Source organism: Poecilia formosa, unplaced genomic scaffold (genome assembly GCF_000485575.1).
Source record: "Poecilia formosa unplaced genomic scaffold, Poecilia_formosa-5.1.2 Scaffold456, whole genome shotgun sequence".
Lineage (NCBI taxonomy): Eukaryota > Metazoa > Chordata > Actinopteri > Cyprinodontiformes > Poeciliidae > Poecilia > Poecilia formosa.
This window is the reverse complement of record NW_006800395.1, coordinates 236,681-253,159: the sequence shown is the minus strand read 5'-3', so window position 1 is coordinate 253,159 and position 16,479 is coordinate 236,681. Positions and strand designations below refer to the sequence as shown.

The 16,479-nt window shown below is 39.5% G+C and overlaps 1 protein-coding gene across 1 annotated transcript; it reads right to left on the bottom strand.

The window, feature by feature from the left end:
- Positions 1-502: 502 nt before the first annotated feature.
- Positions 503-11,788, bottom strand: LOC103155930 (semaphorin-3A-like). The gene is made up of 15 exons (XM_016663917.1): positions 11,771-11,788; positions 11,498-11,638; positions 11,277-11,370; positions 9,810-9,929; positions 9,561-9,703; positions 9,348-9,462; positions 7,870-7,939; positions 7,571-7,718; positions 6,382-6,601; positions 6,204-6,295; positions 5,321-5,362; positions 4,858-5,015; positions 4,681-4,736; positions 2,663-2,802; positions 503-1,788 (listed from the first exon to the last, which is right to left on the bottom strand). The coding sequence occupies exons 1-15, from the start codon at positions 11,786-11,788 to the stop codon at positions 1,276-1,278; spliced, it is 2,070 nt and encodes a 689-aa protein (XP_016519403.1). The 3' UTR covers positions 503-1,275.
- Between the last annotated feature and the right edge of the window lie 4,691 nt (positions 11,789-16,479).

Below are 16,479 nucleotides of genomic sequence, written 5' to 3'. Positions count from 1 at the left end.
ACATGCTGTTAACTTTAACTGTAAACCATTTGAAGTCATCACCTGTGTACTAACATTAGCAGTAAAAGAGGAAGTAAATCCTTCATTCAAAGTAATATTTATAAATATATCCATAGCGACTCACCATCGGTCCAGATTTTTAACAGATGAAGCACTGCTACAGTTGCTGCATGTGAATGGTCTATGTTCTTTTGGGCAGGTCTTTCAGACATTATTTATTAAATGTCTGCGGTACAAGAGTCCCACAGTGATTATAATTTTGTCATCCATCCATCCACCTGGAGGGTTTCCTCCCGTGCCAGACTGTATTCTAACCACACGCCTTATCCACCTTAACTGACTCATCTCAATGTGGAAGAGCACTGACTCAACTCTAAGTCTACTCTAAAATTGGCCAGAAAACCCCGATCGGTGCATCTCTTTGTTTTAAGTCTGTTGCTTATGATGATACAAACTAAATGTGTCAATGGAAACGGCTCCAAAAATAAAACTGACTCAAGAATCCAACCCCACAACAAATTTATAACATTTTCACAAATAATAATGTGTTCCACGGGTGCTGGTAACTCTTCATGGCTCCAGGGTGTAATTTGTACAAATGACAAGTGGTGATAAGAATGGAAGGAGGGCCACAGAAAGATGTTTGTCAATTACTCTGGCTCTTACAAATGTCACTGCAACATGCACATACATTTTAAACATAATTACTCGTTTTCAGTTCAAGACTATATTTTTGCATCATTGTTCCAGTTGTCACTTTCCCCATTCTGTCCATATTTAGGTCACTTAAAGAAATGTTATACATAGAAGAGTGCTTCTCAAAACCTTTCGGATTGTTCATGAGTGGCAGCAGTGTGTTGTCCAGAGAGTAACAGGTAACACACTAACTATTAAAGTAGTGTAAATGGCTTGTAGAATAAGCTGTAGATGTGTGTGTCAGTTTATTGCCTCCTCATGTGGGTGAATTTCCTCTCGCGTATTTGCTAGTACACGCGACTATCCTAGTGAAGAAGTGTAAAGGGATCGTGCAGAATCAGTTTGGGCAGTAAGGCAGCACATGCAGGAAGCTGGTCACAGGGATGAGGAATCAGGGGGATGGTGTACCGTATAGTGGTGGTATCCATAGATAAATAAACACAATACAGGAGGTGGAGTGTGTCTGTGCATGTCTTTATGTGTGTACTTGTATATGTGAACACCTCCATGAGTATCTGGTCTCTCAGTTACTTTCTTTCACTCTCCCTCTCACTCTTTTTCATCCGTTTCTCGCCGTCGTCACTCCCGAGCACTGCGCGGTGCCCGAGAGCTCGGTTTCCCATCATGGGTCCTGCGGTTTCTCCCCTTTCGGATCTCCTGGAGGTGCTTCCATTTCTTATTGGCCGGTCGGACAGCAGGACCCAAAGGTACGATCTCCTTCCTCGGAGACTCAAAACTCTTTGACACCTGGTCGGCACCAGCATGCTTTCGTGCCCAAACTTGCTCACAAATCTGGTCAACAGTGCTGAGGTTAGGGTGGTCCACCAGCTGCATGAAGTCCCGATACCAAAGCTTTTGATTGGTCAGTGAGGGAGCACCTCCGCTGCGAGGATCTAATCGAACAGGGGAGTCGGAGGGAAGATTGGAGATGGAGGAAGACGTCGATGGTACGACTTCTAAAGTGATTCCCAGCAATGTCTGGGTGAATCCGTGCTCCATAGCGTGGCATTGGTAGACACCGACATCTCTCTTGAGAACCCGACGAATCAGTAGGCCCCTGTCTGTCTGCAGGATACGTTCATCGAGACGTACCTAGAGTCAAAGATATGATTCGGTTCAGCTCGGACAACATGATTCAATTTGTCTGTTGAACTGTCTCTATGCGGCCTGGTGTTTTTGTTCCCTGAGGGAATGACCCACCTAAATTTTGTTGCCAATGATCAAATGTCCTCTGTCTACAGAGAAAACTGAGGCCCTTTCTGTATTTAACCATTTCACTCCTGGGTAAAGCAAATGAAAGAGCTACTAACTATGGAATATTTCTTTATCTAATAGCTTTCTCTCCAAGATCATGCCACAATATCTTCTGCTATTTATCTATATGGATAGAAATTATTGACTTGTAAAGTGTCTTAAGATTACATTTGTACAGAACTGGTACTATGGAAATAAAATGTAATTACTTTCTTAGCACATCTAGTGAAATTCTTCTTTGCAAAATAGTTCAACTCATTCTGAATCGATGGAGTGTTTTAGAGCAACAGATTTCAAGTTTGTTTTTGTTTTTTACAGTGTCTTAATTAAACACTAATATAAAATCCCTAAAGTAAGTCATGCCACCAGTTTTGGTTCTTTGTGTGATAGTGCAAATTGTGAATCATTGTTAGCAGCAATATTTTGACAGATTCTGAAGAGAATAAAAATGAGCGTGTTTTTCTGATCAGTAATTTAGGTAATGCTCTTATGAAACCCAATCTGGTCAGTGGCCCCTTATGGGTAGAGTTACTCTAATTACATTTTCAGCTGTCATGGGAGATGAATCATCCAAAAGTCATGAATTTGAGCAATAAGAAGAAAATAATGAAGTGGATAATCTGATAAAAACAAAACAATACGGTGACCTCAGACAGCATCGTTACAATGTGCCTTCATCCCCAACTCGTCCTCAACCTTCGCACTCTCTCACCTCCTCTCTCGGGTTCTGTGGTTGTTTCTGATAAGTCCAGGTGACTCTGGCCTGAAGGGATTTGGGGATACACTCCAAGAAAGTGCTGCTTCCCTCAACTCCATACAGCTTCCTCTCTGCAACACGATGCTTGTGGTGGTCTGAAGGGGGCAGAAGAGACAAAGATATAATTATAGGCTTGCTATATTTCATTAAAAAAGAAAGAAAAAAAAACACAGTCTAGAAAATATTTGCCTTTCAGTACCTTGGCTTATGTTGTTTGGAAGGGCATTTAAAAAATATATTTAGACATGACAGTTCTTGCACATGACAGGAAAATGTATGATTCCTCTATACAAGAGCATTTCTTCTCATTATTTATCAGAACTTGGTGAATTGACCCAAATATTTACACATGTTTTGACTTCTAAAGTCCTAACTTAATGACACCTTTTGTTTCTAAGCCTTGTCTAAAACGAATGAAAGAAAAAGAAAAACTATTCAATAAATACAGAGGATAAAACTTTAGCAGCAGCATGGGGCTTTAAGTGGAAACGATTTGGTGTAACCTGCCAAACAGACTGACCAGCCGCTCCAGTCACATCAGAGACAATTGCGCTGATTTTCATCAGTTTTACTCGGCCTGAATGCCACATGATGTAATCTCATTACCCAGGAGCTCTTTCAGCGGGAGTGATTAGCCTGATTTCGTTGTGGTGTAGAAACACAGAGAGGGGCTGAATGCTCTCTTTGTGGTCTGAGAGGACAGATGTCACCAGAGGTGAAGCGTTTTGGCTGTTTTGCCATGAAGACAGTAAGACGTCACATACCAAGACTTTCACCATGTCAACACAGGAAAAGGCACAGACAGTGTTCATGAGAACATGTAGAATTAAAACCTGCTACATTCTACATATTTTTGTTTTCACACAAATTTACCATTAACAAACAGGGCTGTAACAAGATCTTATAGCACAAAAACCTTACAATACTAACAATCAGTACATTTACTGTGTTTTTCACTCAACACTGTGCAGTTGCTATTAGGCTTAGGGGTAAGAAAGGAAGGAGTTCTTTAATTGCCCTGTTGTGTTGACAACATCAACTAAAGACTGATCATCAGCACTGATAAATGAAGCCGTGACCTACAGCTACATTTATTTTTAATGTAATTTCAGAAAATATATATATATAAAAAAAAACTGCATCAGCTGGTTGAAGTTGGAACTTTAAACTGAGTTCAGAATGTTTATATGATGAACTATGAATGTGAATTACGCAACTTTGACCTGACCAAACCCAACACAGATCTAGTTTAACGTAAACTGGTGCAAGATTGGTCACCAGATTGCCCATCAGCGTTCACTTCCTAAAGCATTGAAGAAGCTCACACCAATTTTAAAGTACCTATGAAGCAGATTTTTGTTAGTGTGACAGAGAAAAAAAAACTGTGACAAAGTGACCAAATGTACAAATTAACTTTAATCACACAAATAGCACAACTGACTAACTATTACCAGTTGTGCAAAAGTTGGTTTGTGATTCAGAGCCTCCTGTCAGAATTGAAGGTCTATTTTTGTTTTCAATAAACCCTGTAATGTATTTGATAAACTGTGATTCAAAATATCTTGACTTATCACACCTGAACTTGGCAACTCAGGACTGAAAAAGATTCTTTATAAAAACAAAGAATAGAGATTTCTAAAAGCTTTACTCCTAAAACAGAAAAAAGAGGCAGCTTAATGCACTTTAGTCATCAGGATTAGACAAGCAAAGCACAATATATGGACTTAAATGGGGAAGGAGATATTCTGCAGAGCCTTGTAAATACTTTTGCTGGTTAATGAAACCATAATTCTATTCACGGAAACAAAACAAAAAAATGGCGATTAATAGTTTTCCTGGAAATATTGTAAAAAAATATCTGGTCTCCTCTTGAACCCATTATTCTACATCCTCATAAGCTGACTGTATCATTACACTTCTACTAATAAAATTTAACTGGGCTGCATTTTACAGTGCGAGTGTTGTAAATTTACCTCCTGAGCAAAGGGTGTTGGGGTCCCCGTTCCTTACATCCTGTCGACGGAAACGTCTAAATGGAATATATAAAAACAAAAACTGGTTATAGTCATTTCCACTTTCTGTCAAGACTTCAATTTCTTTACAGCTACCTCTCCATATGGTACGTATGCCGTAGACATTTTGTCACAGACCTCTTTGTATTCGGTAGGTAACGAGTACAGGACGTTCCGTCCCAAGCGCAGTATGGATCTCGGGCCAGGCAGCACTCGGCGCATGCCTTCCCATAAACACTGCACCGGTGAAGAGGGACTTGGGCGATTCCCGTGTCCGAGCCGACGTACAGCTGTTGCTGTGAAAACAGGCAGGGGCGAGATGGAAACGTTTGACAAAAAGGCCTAAAGAATGTCCATTTATCAGAATAGAAAACAGCTGGAGTTCTCTGTCATAAATCAAATCGTTTATATCTCTGTAACCGTGACGACTGTGGTAATTTATGACGCCTTTAGGTGATTTGAAGTGAACTTTCTGTAACCATTCCGATTTAGTGTTGTCACTAATCACCTTCTTTTACTGTTTGTTTTTTCAACACATGGCCTCGAGGGTGGTCATGTTGTTAGCATGTTTCTGAACAGGAGAGAGTCAAAGTAAACTTACCCGTTTGGAAGAGATCTGCATGTTAATAACAGATGAGGCATCCTGAAGAAAAGAATGGATTAAAAGAAATATTAGTACCCTTAAAATAGAAATAAGCCCTTCGTTTGTAGCAGTTAAAGACACACAAACATTTTTAGAAAGCAGTATTTCAAAAACTGCTCTGTAGAAACAAGAAATGTTATTATCATATAAAACGACTGTAAAAAAGGTGAACATTCTTACTTTTTGCTTTAAGCTTCTCTCTACTTTAAAGCACAGATATCAATCAGCGTTAGAACCATTAAAAGCAAAGTTTTTTTCACATTTTTACACATTCACTGCCCAGCTTGTAAATGTAAAGCAGTCTTGGAAAACAGTTGTTGGTTGAAAGGGATAAGAATAATATCTAACTGAATGATCCAAGTATTGTTACTGTTTTGTCAATGATTTTTTTTTCTATTTCAACACTATTGCTAATATAGAATATTCTTTTAAATTGCTGGGTAGGGTGCCCGTCTGTTAGATCTCCAAGCTACTATCTCTTAAATGACCATTCTCCTGATTTCCTCCTCCACACTGTATAAACAAGATCATAAATTGATTTGTTGTATTTTAAATCAAATTTTCAGTTATTTTTTTTTTTTACTTTAAGCAGCATTTTTGATTGTCTTGACTTTGTTTTTCATCATATTTAATGTCTGTTTGAAGACAATTGAAAGTAAGTTGGGAAATGTGCCTTTCTGGTCACTTAAAAACAGTGGCTGCATTGTTTTCCTATAAATTGCTGCTGAACTGTTTCTGATATTTCATCTAATAAAAAATTAGACAGGTTAGGCAAAATCATAAAATGTGGTATTTATTTCTACTTTCTTGTACAACACGTTGAAGTTAATTTAGTTCTTACTTTGAAGACCTCCAGCTCTTCCAGTAAAAGTTCTTCCATGTTGTTCCAGCTCTCCTTGGGGACACTGATCACCTTTAGGACTGTCCCTTTGTCTGAAATGCCACATGCTCATTATCTCCCCATCATTTTCATTTCACTAAAGAGAAAACGCAAAGTGAAGGAGAAACCGCTCACGAACCTGTTCCGATGAACATGACATCATACTGCCCATCAGCAGCATTGACTCTGTCCACGGCGATCTGTGTGAAGCTGTACTCCACGTTGGTCCTAACAAACACAGGCCGTCGATTCATGGGGTACACCGGGTTGTACATCAGGGGGTGGTGACGGGCAAACTGGATCACATCATCTGGGAAACCTTTTGTGGATTCAAAACTCCCAAATGTCTTACTGGGACACTAACGGAAGGAAAGGAGAAACACATTTTGTAGTTTCCAGAACTTGCTAAAACATGAAAATGAAACTGCTATGACTGAACTCATCCGTTCCATTCAAAAAAATATTTTTGCCTTTGGTTTTATACAAGTGGAATAAAACATCTGACTCATCAGTGTTTCAGCTGGTTAAGAATGCACCAAGCCCCAGTTGTGCGGCCGCATTGAGGTCATTATGGTGTGAGGGCTGTCAGGGACTTGGAGGAGATTTACTCCAGGTCAGAGTCCAGTTTCTCTCTTTAATTAAAATTCCAGCTCTGGATTTTCTGAATACTTAGGAGCACTTTAGCACCTTGAGACATCTTAGCTTAAAGCTAGCTTATTTCTTCTTATAGGAAGAAATCTGACTCATTCACTTTGGTCCAGCCTGACCGTAAGCCTTGCAAGCCTGTGGGATCTGTATCTGAAATCCAAATCAGTAAAAATGCAGTTTTACATTATTTCTGTTGCATTATTAAAGTATAACTTGCCTGCTAACTATGCAGTATGTCTGGAGCTGTTGTGGCCTTATAAAATGAAGTTCAGCATGAACAAATCCTGCTGACTGAAGGCTTCTGTGGTTGGTGGAGTGTCAAACCCTCATTGATTGGGACAACTGTGGAAATGTTTTGCACGGAAAACTGGTTTTTAGCACCATACTGGGTTCTCTGAAAGTACTGCCATTAAACTGTTTTATTAACATTATTTCTGTCACTGGCATTACATGGTTTTTTTGTTTTTTTTGGCCAGAGTCAACCCTGATTTGATTAAAAGTAAAAAAAAACATGAAGACATAAATTTAAAATTAATTTAAAAAGATGCAACATAAGGATGGAGGTGTGCTAAATTTTAAGGAATAACCTTCTTAAGAAAATTGGCTTTAATTATTTTAATAACCTGCTACGATTGGACGTTATTACAGTCTGTCTGCTGTTTTGTCAGTTATTAACATACCATTCCTGGGCGGGGATAGGGCACTTTTCCCTGGAAAGGGACCCATTGGTAGTTAGGCCCTTCTTTGTGTGCAAAGGGCCCCAGGAAGGCCCTCCGGATGTCATTCATGGAGTAAAGACACACAGCTGAGCCTTTAAACACACTGCTGCTGGGGGAACAAGAGGAGCAGGGTTAGATACAACAAACACATGCATGACATGTATGCACTTTGCTTCCTCGCCGTTCACTTTCCCTAATGCACACCCTCACACACTCACTCCTGCGCATAAACAAACATGCACATGTGACTCGACTCTGACCTGGAAGTAGAGAAGACAGTATAGACCAGAGGGTTCTTTTTGTCCCTCGTCTGCAGCAAGAACACGTCCCCTGAGGACAGACACACACAGACAGCCGGGTCAGGTGGCGGTAGCCCAGAGGTCAAAGGTTGGGGAAAAGATAAACAAAGCCCTATGGACATGTCTAACCACTTTAAAGAGACATTTCGCTGATTAGTGGGGGTCATGACATGAAACAGAATCCACCGCAGCTTAATGCGGATGTCAGGAAACTCAGTCTTGCTTCTTGAACAAAGAAGTCTTAAAATGTTACGATTTTATAGAAATAAAAAAAGTTTACAAACTAATGAAGTAATGTTTTTTTTAAACAGATAACTCCTATAGTTTACCAACACAGTTTCACACACAGATTCTCTCTACTTTTGGCCTCAGGTGCAGTCCCAAGCTCATCATCTAGATAAGAGACTCATCGTTCACATGGAGAAATGTGAATGGCAGGTGCAGCCCGAGGCGGGGTTAGGGTTTGGACAAAGTCTTCCACTTAGTTAACCTTTCCTTCCGTCATGAGATGAGCACAAAGGGAGGCCATATTGTGGCCCGCAGAGAGTTTCAGACACTTTATCAGTCACATCTTAAAAACTCCTGCAGCAGCTGGAAAAACCACATGACAACAGATCTGAGAAAAACATTACATAACAAAAAGTCTTTTGGAGAAGGAAGTTTAGAGAATTATCGTATAACAATTGATGAATTTAAAGCATATTTATTGATGTATTACATATTATTTGGTTAAAATGTAATAAAACTTAATTCATAATGTTTTTTTTATTATAATTCTTCACATTAAAAGTAAAGATGCTGGTTCAGACAGTTGTTATCGTTTTGATTTCTTTCAATGATTGGAAATGGAGGGACATAAATATTGTAAGACATACAAGAATCATCAATCCTGCTGTAAATCTGTAAAGCACTTTAAATTCTGCCGTTTTACTTTAATCTCTACTTTAATATGGATCCCTTAAGGTTAAACGCTGTAAATGCTTTTAAATCCTGGTGAATTTATCACGTTTTCCTAACATCTTCTCCGTTTACACCACCAGAATGTGTTTCTGGGTAGAGATCCAGAGGAAAGGGTCAGAAAATCTTCCAACTTTTTTTCCCCCCCGTTTAGCTTTTCTTGAAGCCATATAAATAATCTTTTCCCTGAATTGTACAGCAGATATTGTCAGAAATGGAAACAGGAAGTATACATATCATTCCAAAGATTTCATATTTTTCCTACGCTGACTGAAAATCACTACAACAAAAGTTGAGGCACTGAAACCAGGTCAACCTTCTTCATGATTAAATTAACAGACTACAAATTTCATTTAAGTTTCCTGGAGAACCCGAACTTCACATATTTTTTTGTATGTTATATGATACTAAACCTAGAAATGTCCTTAAATTTGTAGTTTCATTGGAGTACTTCTGCTCCAGTGTGTGCCCTGTACACTTACGCAGCTCGTCAAAGTATGTGTCACTGCCATCAGCTCCTGGTACTGAGCAGATCAGACGGGTCTTGAGGAATGTTGTCCATTTGTTCACCAGGCTTCTCTGTCCACCCATGTCATTCTGACAAAACAAAACTCAATTATAATCTGATTTTGCATAAACAGAGTTTTTAATCCCAATTTTCCACATTGTTGGATGTTGATTAAGTGACCTCTCACCCTGCATAACTGTCCAATGCGCGAGTAAGTGGACTTTCCCAAACCTTGAGCTTCAACCGCCGTCTCCCGGAAGAAGAAAAATATCTTGTCGTCGTCTGGATTTTCACTCTCAGGGACCCAAAAGGAGCCGACAAACTTTGGTTCTGGTTGGCGGAATTAAAGGCAATTAACACAGCCTCAGTCGTCACACCACGTTGTCCCATGAGGGCGCTTGATGCTTATTTACAAGATAAACAAAAGTACACGCACCATTGAGCCAACGTGAGTCGTGCTGTTCGGTGCGAATCGAGGGACGTTTGCCCAGACTTCTGAAGATGGTGAAGTCTCGTCCCATTAAGTCTGTGGCTACACCTGCATAAAGCTCATCACCTGGGAAACACAAATACTGCTTAGTCTATGCCAGATTCAGAACATGCATGATTTTTTTTTTACAGTTGGTCACATTGCAGCCATGAACTTCAACATGTTTTCAACACGTGACAGAGCAACACAAAGTAATTTGTAGTAGGACACACATGGTTTTCAATAAAAAAAACAAGTAAATAAAACTGGAGAGCATGACACAGTCTGTCTCTGAGTCAACACTTTCTAGAACCACCGTTTGCTGCAATTACTATATGATGTCTTTAGGGAGTATGTTGTTTTGTACAAAATGAAACCAGATGTTTTTCTTAAAAAAAAATAAAGGGTTCAGTCAAAGTGGAAGAAGAGTGACTGTAGCCCTCAATAAACCTGCCCACTAAACTTTGATCATTATGACAATAACAGGTTTTCTTCCGACTTGACGAGTATTTGGCTCCATCCATCTTTCCATCAACTCTTTCCAGCTTTCCATGATGAAGAAACGCCTACACCCAGCATAATGACACCACATTGTTTAACCAAGGAGGATGGAGTTGTCAGGCTGATGTGCAGTGTTAGCCTCCCACCTCACATACGTTCATGTAGGCTGAAAAGCAAACATTTTCTCTCATCTGACCAAAGCACCTTCTACCACATGTCTGCTTTGTCCTCTACGACTGTCAACGGGACTTAAAGTGTTTTTTTCCACAGTGGTTTTCCTCGTGCTGCTCTTGCATGCAGACCAGACTTGGGCAATGGAGAACTAATGACTGTGCTGTCAGCAGATTGCTTGATTTATGCTCTCCTCACGTGGCCCGTCAGCTTTAGGTAGCCACATTGTGATAGGCAGTCTTTCCATGTTCAGATTACTGACTGAACAGTGCTGTGTGAGACCCACAAAGCTTGGGATATCAGTCTGTAATCTAACCTTGCTTTAACTTTTAAATATTCTCCCTGACCTGCCTGGTATAATCCCTAGTATTCGTCCAGCTGTTTCTTAGCTAATGTTATCTATCAAACCACTAAGATAGATAACATCTATCTTAGTGGTTTGGCAAACTTACCTGTCTGCCAAACAGGTAAGTTTGGCAGAAGCCAAACTTACCTGTTTGGCTTCTGCAGGTTGCAATGAATTAAGCTAAAAGGTAATAGGGTCTACATGATTTTGTGTTGGTCTAGCACAAAACATTTTATTTCAATAAAATAGAGTTTGAGGCTGAAATTGACACAAATTGAATAAGCTCAATGTTTATGAGTGTATTTGTAAGGCTTTTCAATCACAGCCCAAAATATGAAAACCGGAGGTAGACCTAACCCATACTAAAACAATCAAGCGAATAATCAGATGAGATAACGTCATATGGGTTCAGTTACCGATTAGCACAGTTGCAGCGTTATGCCGAGGATCGTATGGACTCTTCCCTTTCCCGTCCTCAACCTTAGAGGGGTCGATCCTAAACACATGGTCCTGCCAGGGAACCAGAGCACAAAGAAAACGATTGTTATGCTACAGCAAGCAAGCTCACCTGTGAAGTGCCGGATTCAAACTGTAACGAAGTGTATTTGTGTTGGTTCGCATTTTGTTTATTCCTCACCTCCATCCTGTGTCCCACCTCCACAAAGGCACAGGTTGGGTGGAAAGCCCCGGTTCCACAGGCGTACAGGTGGGTTCGGTTGTAGTGGTGCACAATCTTCACGTAGTTCACACAGTCAGACTGAAACACACAAAGATTGTTCTGGAATTAATTTTGCTAGGAGCTTAAATAGTGATTTTTCTTTTTTGTGTCATCGGGTTTAATAATACTTCTCCTAAGCATCATGAACTACATACATGACCACAGATTTCAGGTTTTTACAGGAAGCTGTACCAGGCGAAGGTTGGACATTGTGTCCTTCAGCTTATTGATTCACATTCCTCACATAGCTCCTCAACCTCTGTGCCTGTGACAACACGGCCAAGTTCTTAGATCAAACTCCAGCACACTGTTGTGACGCTCTTTGTGTCCTGGCTGAACACACACATGCCTGCAGAATGTTTTTATAAGAGTGTCTACAGCTATTCGTGCCCAAATCTGAATCCAAATGAATTAAAGTTGACAAGTTTACCTCAGATCTTTAGGCTTTCAAATGAAGTATTTAGTTGATAAAGTACAAGAATGAACTAAACTGAAAGGCAACTTATGGTAAACATCATTACCATAATCTTTTGCAACACCCGATACCTTCAAAACCACTTCTTGTCATCTTTGTCATCTATTCCCCTGCACATACGTTGCTTTCAGCATCTTGACCTCTTTCTGATCCTTCTTTGTCCTATCGGATAGCGTGTCATTGACCCCGAAGCACATCTGTCCATCTCAGAGTCACGTTACAGTTAGCATGTTCTCAAGGGACAGCTCATAAATGACTTATGGTACGCTAAGAGACTACAAGATACATTAACTGTGCAACCTAAGAGCAGTGAGTTCTGAGGGAGCTGGCCCTTAAATAACGAGAATGTGGACATAATAATGAGCATAACCATTATGATCATTAATGGCATTTTTCTCTAGGGGTATAGCATCATATGCTGATTTGATTTGTCTGTGGAAAAAAAATCGCTGCGCTGTATGCCTTAGCAGCAATAATGAGCCGGAAATACAAAGTGTCCACTGATGCAGTGACACTCAAAGCACTGGCAGCAAATTATGCAGGTCATTAGTAAACATACAATATCAACAAGAATGGACACTAAGAGAGGAAGGATGGAAGTTGGAATAAGATGTTGAGGTTTCTGGGAAATTTGCATTTGAAACTAATCAGATGTTGTTGTTTTTTTAATAGTGTCCAGACCACAGCACTTGTTGGCTGAAGTAATGAAACCACCTTGGTTTAACTTCAGATTTAGACTTTTGTATTTTTGCACAATAGTCTGGAATGAGATCAAACTCTCCAGGTTCAAAATGCAGTAATAAACAGGCCTGTGATTGACAGTGATGCATGAACATATTTTCAGATTTCCCTTAATTTGTCTGATTAAAAACCATGAATTTCTATTTTATGGGATTTTCTCTGGAAGACCACAAGTGACCTCAATTGGAGAGTGAAAAAATGAAACAGTTTATATTTTATGTTTACTTATAAAAAATGAGAAAGTGTCCATTTCTAATCATTCACCCTTTCATCTGATCCTCCAAAAAAAATAAATAAATAAAATAACTGCAGAAATATAATTTCTGTATAAATCCAGCTGTTCTCTACTCTGTATCGTATCCCGTTAATTTGAACTTGCTACAGACAGATTACTAAAATTAAATATATCCAAAAGGACTGTCTTAACAAGCAGATATTCAAATATAAGTGTCTAAAGTTTGACTCAACCTTTTCATCTTTTCAGTAGATGGAAGATGCTTGACATCCTCAACTTAAATATCAACCCTCGGTGTGTGTAGATGGGTTTTTATTTGCATGTCCGTGTCATCACATTGTGAGACAGCCTGGATGGCTGCAGTTCATTGATGTGACGGGAGAAAAAGACACAGGACAGCATTTAAAAGATGCCTAAGAGACACACAGGACAGACACCATGACTTATGCCAGCAATCACATCTTCTCAAAGGGGGGGGTTTGAGGATCGGTCTGTGGATGTGCTGCTGGGGGATGTTTAAGGGTTCAGTGACCCTACGACCTTTCACTGACTCATTAGTTGAAACAGTGAGGAAAGAAAGCAGCCTGCGACCTCAACACGGCCTCACTTGACGTCTCACCTTCGCCTCTTTCAAAGCTGGATTGTCCCATTGAGGACGTCTGTTTTCCCCTCTAACCTTTTGTCTTTTCTGGAAATTATTAACCTTAAAGATCAATTAGTTTTCTGTACGCCCATCTGTCTGTTTTGATAAATAATTGCAGCAATATAATTTCATCAATGCCCCAGCAATACTTTTACAAGTTTTATAAATATTTATTTTATTGTATTCATTCTTTTCTTTATGAACAACAGCTCCCTCTATGCTCTCTTTGACATTTCACATTCCCCACATGTGTAAAACTCATGTTTTGGTTATCGCAATATATCTTTAGTTGCAATGGAATTAGAGCTCATCTTTCACTTCCCTTTTAAACCGCAACTTTATGCAAACCATGAACCTTTAATAAAGTTCATAGCTGGGTTTTGAGTTTGCACTTGACTGGGTTGGTGGTGCACCACCATTAGATGAACAACACCGCACAGTGTAATAGCCCTGGAACCCCTTTGACCACCTCTACTGATCAGGATGATGCAGATGAACTGGCCAGTGTGACATTTTCCTCCAGGGGTAGGTGGATTTTTCTGGACTTTGGCTTCATACAGACTGTAAAGTAAATGGATTTCCTTCTAAAACAGTTGTTTCTTATTGATTCAACATTAATTCTGCAATAATAATTTGCAATAGACACACAAGTTTATACTTACAAAATTTTGGCAAAGACATTGGTGGCTTTCAGGAGCAGCATGGTTTCATGTTTACATATTTAATGAGCCGCCTCACGCAAAATTCAAGGGTTCAAGGTTCCTTGTTCAGTTCAGTTTCTCCTACAGACTTAATAATATGTATGTTGGTGTTATATCTGTGCATTCCAACCTGACCAGTAGTATTTTTCCAACTTAGTGAACCATCAAGGATGTATTAATGGCACAATGATTCTTAGTCACTGAGTAGAAATGAGAATGGAGCCTCTGTTGTAATTAGTCCAGGAAAAAAGTCCATTGTAGGTTTAGAATCCTATAAAGCTATCATTTGTGCCATTGCTAAGCCTCATATTCATTTTAACAGCTACTTTTAACTTCCTGGCAATGCCACTGCTTATTCCAGCAGTAGCACCAACTCTCTGATGAACACCTTGGTAGTCAGCTGCTCTACTGTGAAGCTTTGGTTCTGAGCTGTCACAACTGTCTTCACTCTGTCTGCAACCTTAAACCCTCACAGCTCTGAAAAATGTTTAACAATAACCGATATTTATTAGATTAATCCCGTGTCACAAGCCCCAAAAATCTCTTGCACGCCCAACGGAAGCAGTGCCTTGTTTCTTTCCCAGTGAAAATATTCTAGGATATTCTAACTGTAAAACCATAAAGTATAACTCTGGGAAAATTCAGTTAATTCAAAACTGATTACCACACTTTCCACCCCAAAGTTCAAAGTAGTAGGTTGATGCAGTAGGTGTTTAAAAATGGCCTGAGAAAAACTACCCTGGTTCCGAGGTTTCCTGAACGGAGAATGCAGTGGCAATCGCTTTCTCCTGTGGATTTAAATCCAGCTTCAGTGTCACTCAGAGTCCTGAGTCAGACCAAGTGTCTCGGTGAAGTGTCAACTGTTTACAGCTGCTGTCTAACTGTGTTTATGTGAACACGTCTCTGTTTGTTTGGATGCTTTCCTGTGTATGCCTGTCTGTTAGAGTGATGAACCGTGGCGGTGCGGGAAATTGTTTCACTCAATTTACTGCCTTTTATAGTAAAGGCCACACTAGGTTATTGCCCAAAACGCAATATTAAAACAAGCTTCCCACCCTAAAAACATGAAAGAGTTTGATAATGTCGGGGGGAAAAAAGGAAAATATTGACGTATTCAGGTTAAAACAGTTAAGTTGAAAACTTGTGCAAGGAGAACAGAGGATGAAGACAAAGAGAAGGAAAAAGTGTGTGAGGCAGAGATGATCCATAGAGATGGATGGAAAAACAGACTTCTCTGTAATTTGGGTCAAAAGTGTAAGGTCAGGGCTGATCCTGTGTGGGTGAGTTTCCACTTAGAAACCAGAAAAAAAAGGAGGAGGAAATGAGGAAGAAAAGGTCTACACAAGTGAAAAGTCAATCAATCAACAGAACTAATCGCACAAAAAAGAGATTTAACACTCTCAAGTTTTTAAAACTTTCTCACTCTTTTGCTTAACCTATTTGCTTTTTTTCCTGAAACAATTTTAATCCTTTTTTCACCACTTATCACCACCGTCATTACTTTCTCTTTCAGACACACAAACACACTGAAACTTGAACATACACAGTCCATCTTCTGGTCATTTGAAACTGGAGCCTGGATTTTCGTATGAATGGAGCTCGTTGTCTGTCTGCTACAGCTGTGCAATCACACTGATGACGGGTTTGCTTTACACACACACACACACACACACACACAAAGAAACACACACACGTTCTGGATACTTTATACACACCATATGGAAATAAATGTAAACAGAGGCTTTATAACACACAGAGGGAAATCAATGAAATATTTATGGAGACAGTTTTGTGGCACTTCTCCACATTCTGATTAGACAGTAAAATATAAAACGTATTAATTGAATAAAAGATGCACAAAAAATGTTGCAAAGGACTTAAAACTCAAAAAGATGTATGGCCTTGCATGCAATTCATTCCTGGGTGGCCTTTGGTAATCCTTAAATCAATTAGTGAAGTAGAACCAGATTTTACATGCATAACAAGCTGTGACACCAGATCAGGGTAAAAAAAAAGTCTGTTTAAATTTAAACTACTGACCAAATAAAAGATACTAAGTACATGACAAATCAAATGTACTGAATCTTGAAAATAATTATAGTTAGT

Bases quoted from the DNA above. Each gene is read 5' to 3' on its own strand.
- LOC103155930 (XM_016663917.1), bottom strand. The intron at 9,930-11,276 runs GTAACTGAACCC...TGTGTTTCCCAG, and splicing joins CGCTGCAACTGTGCTAATCG to GTGATGAGCTTTATGCAGGT. The intron at 6,296-6,381 runs GTTCGTGAGCGG...GTGGCATTTCAG, and splicing joins TGTCATGTTCATCGGAACAG to ACAAAGGGACAGTCCTAAAG.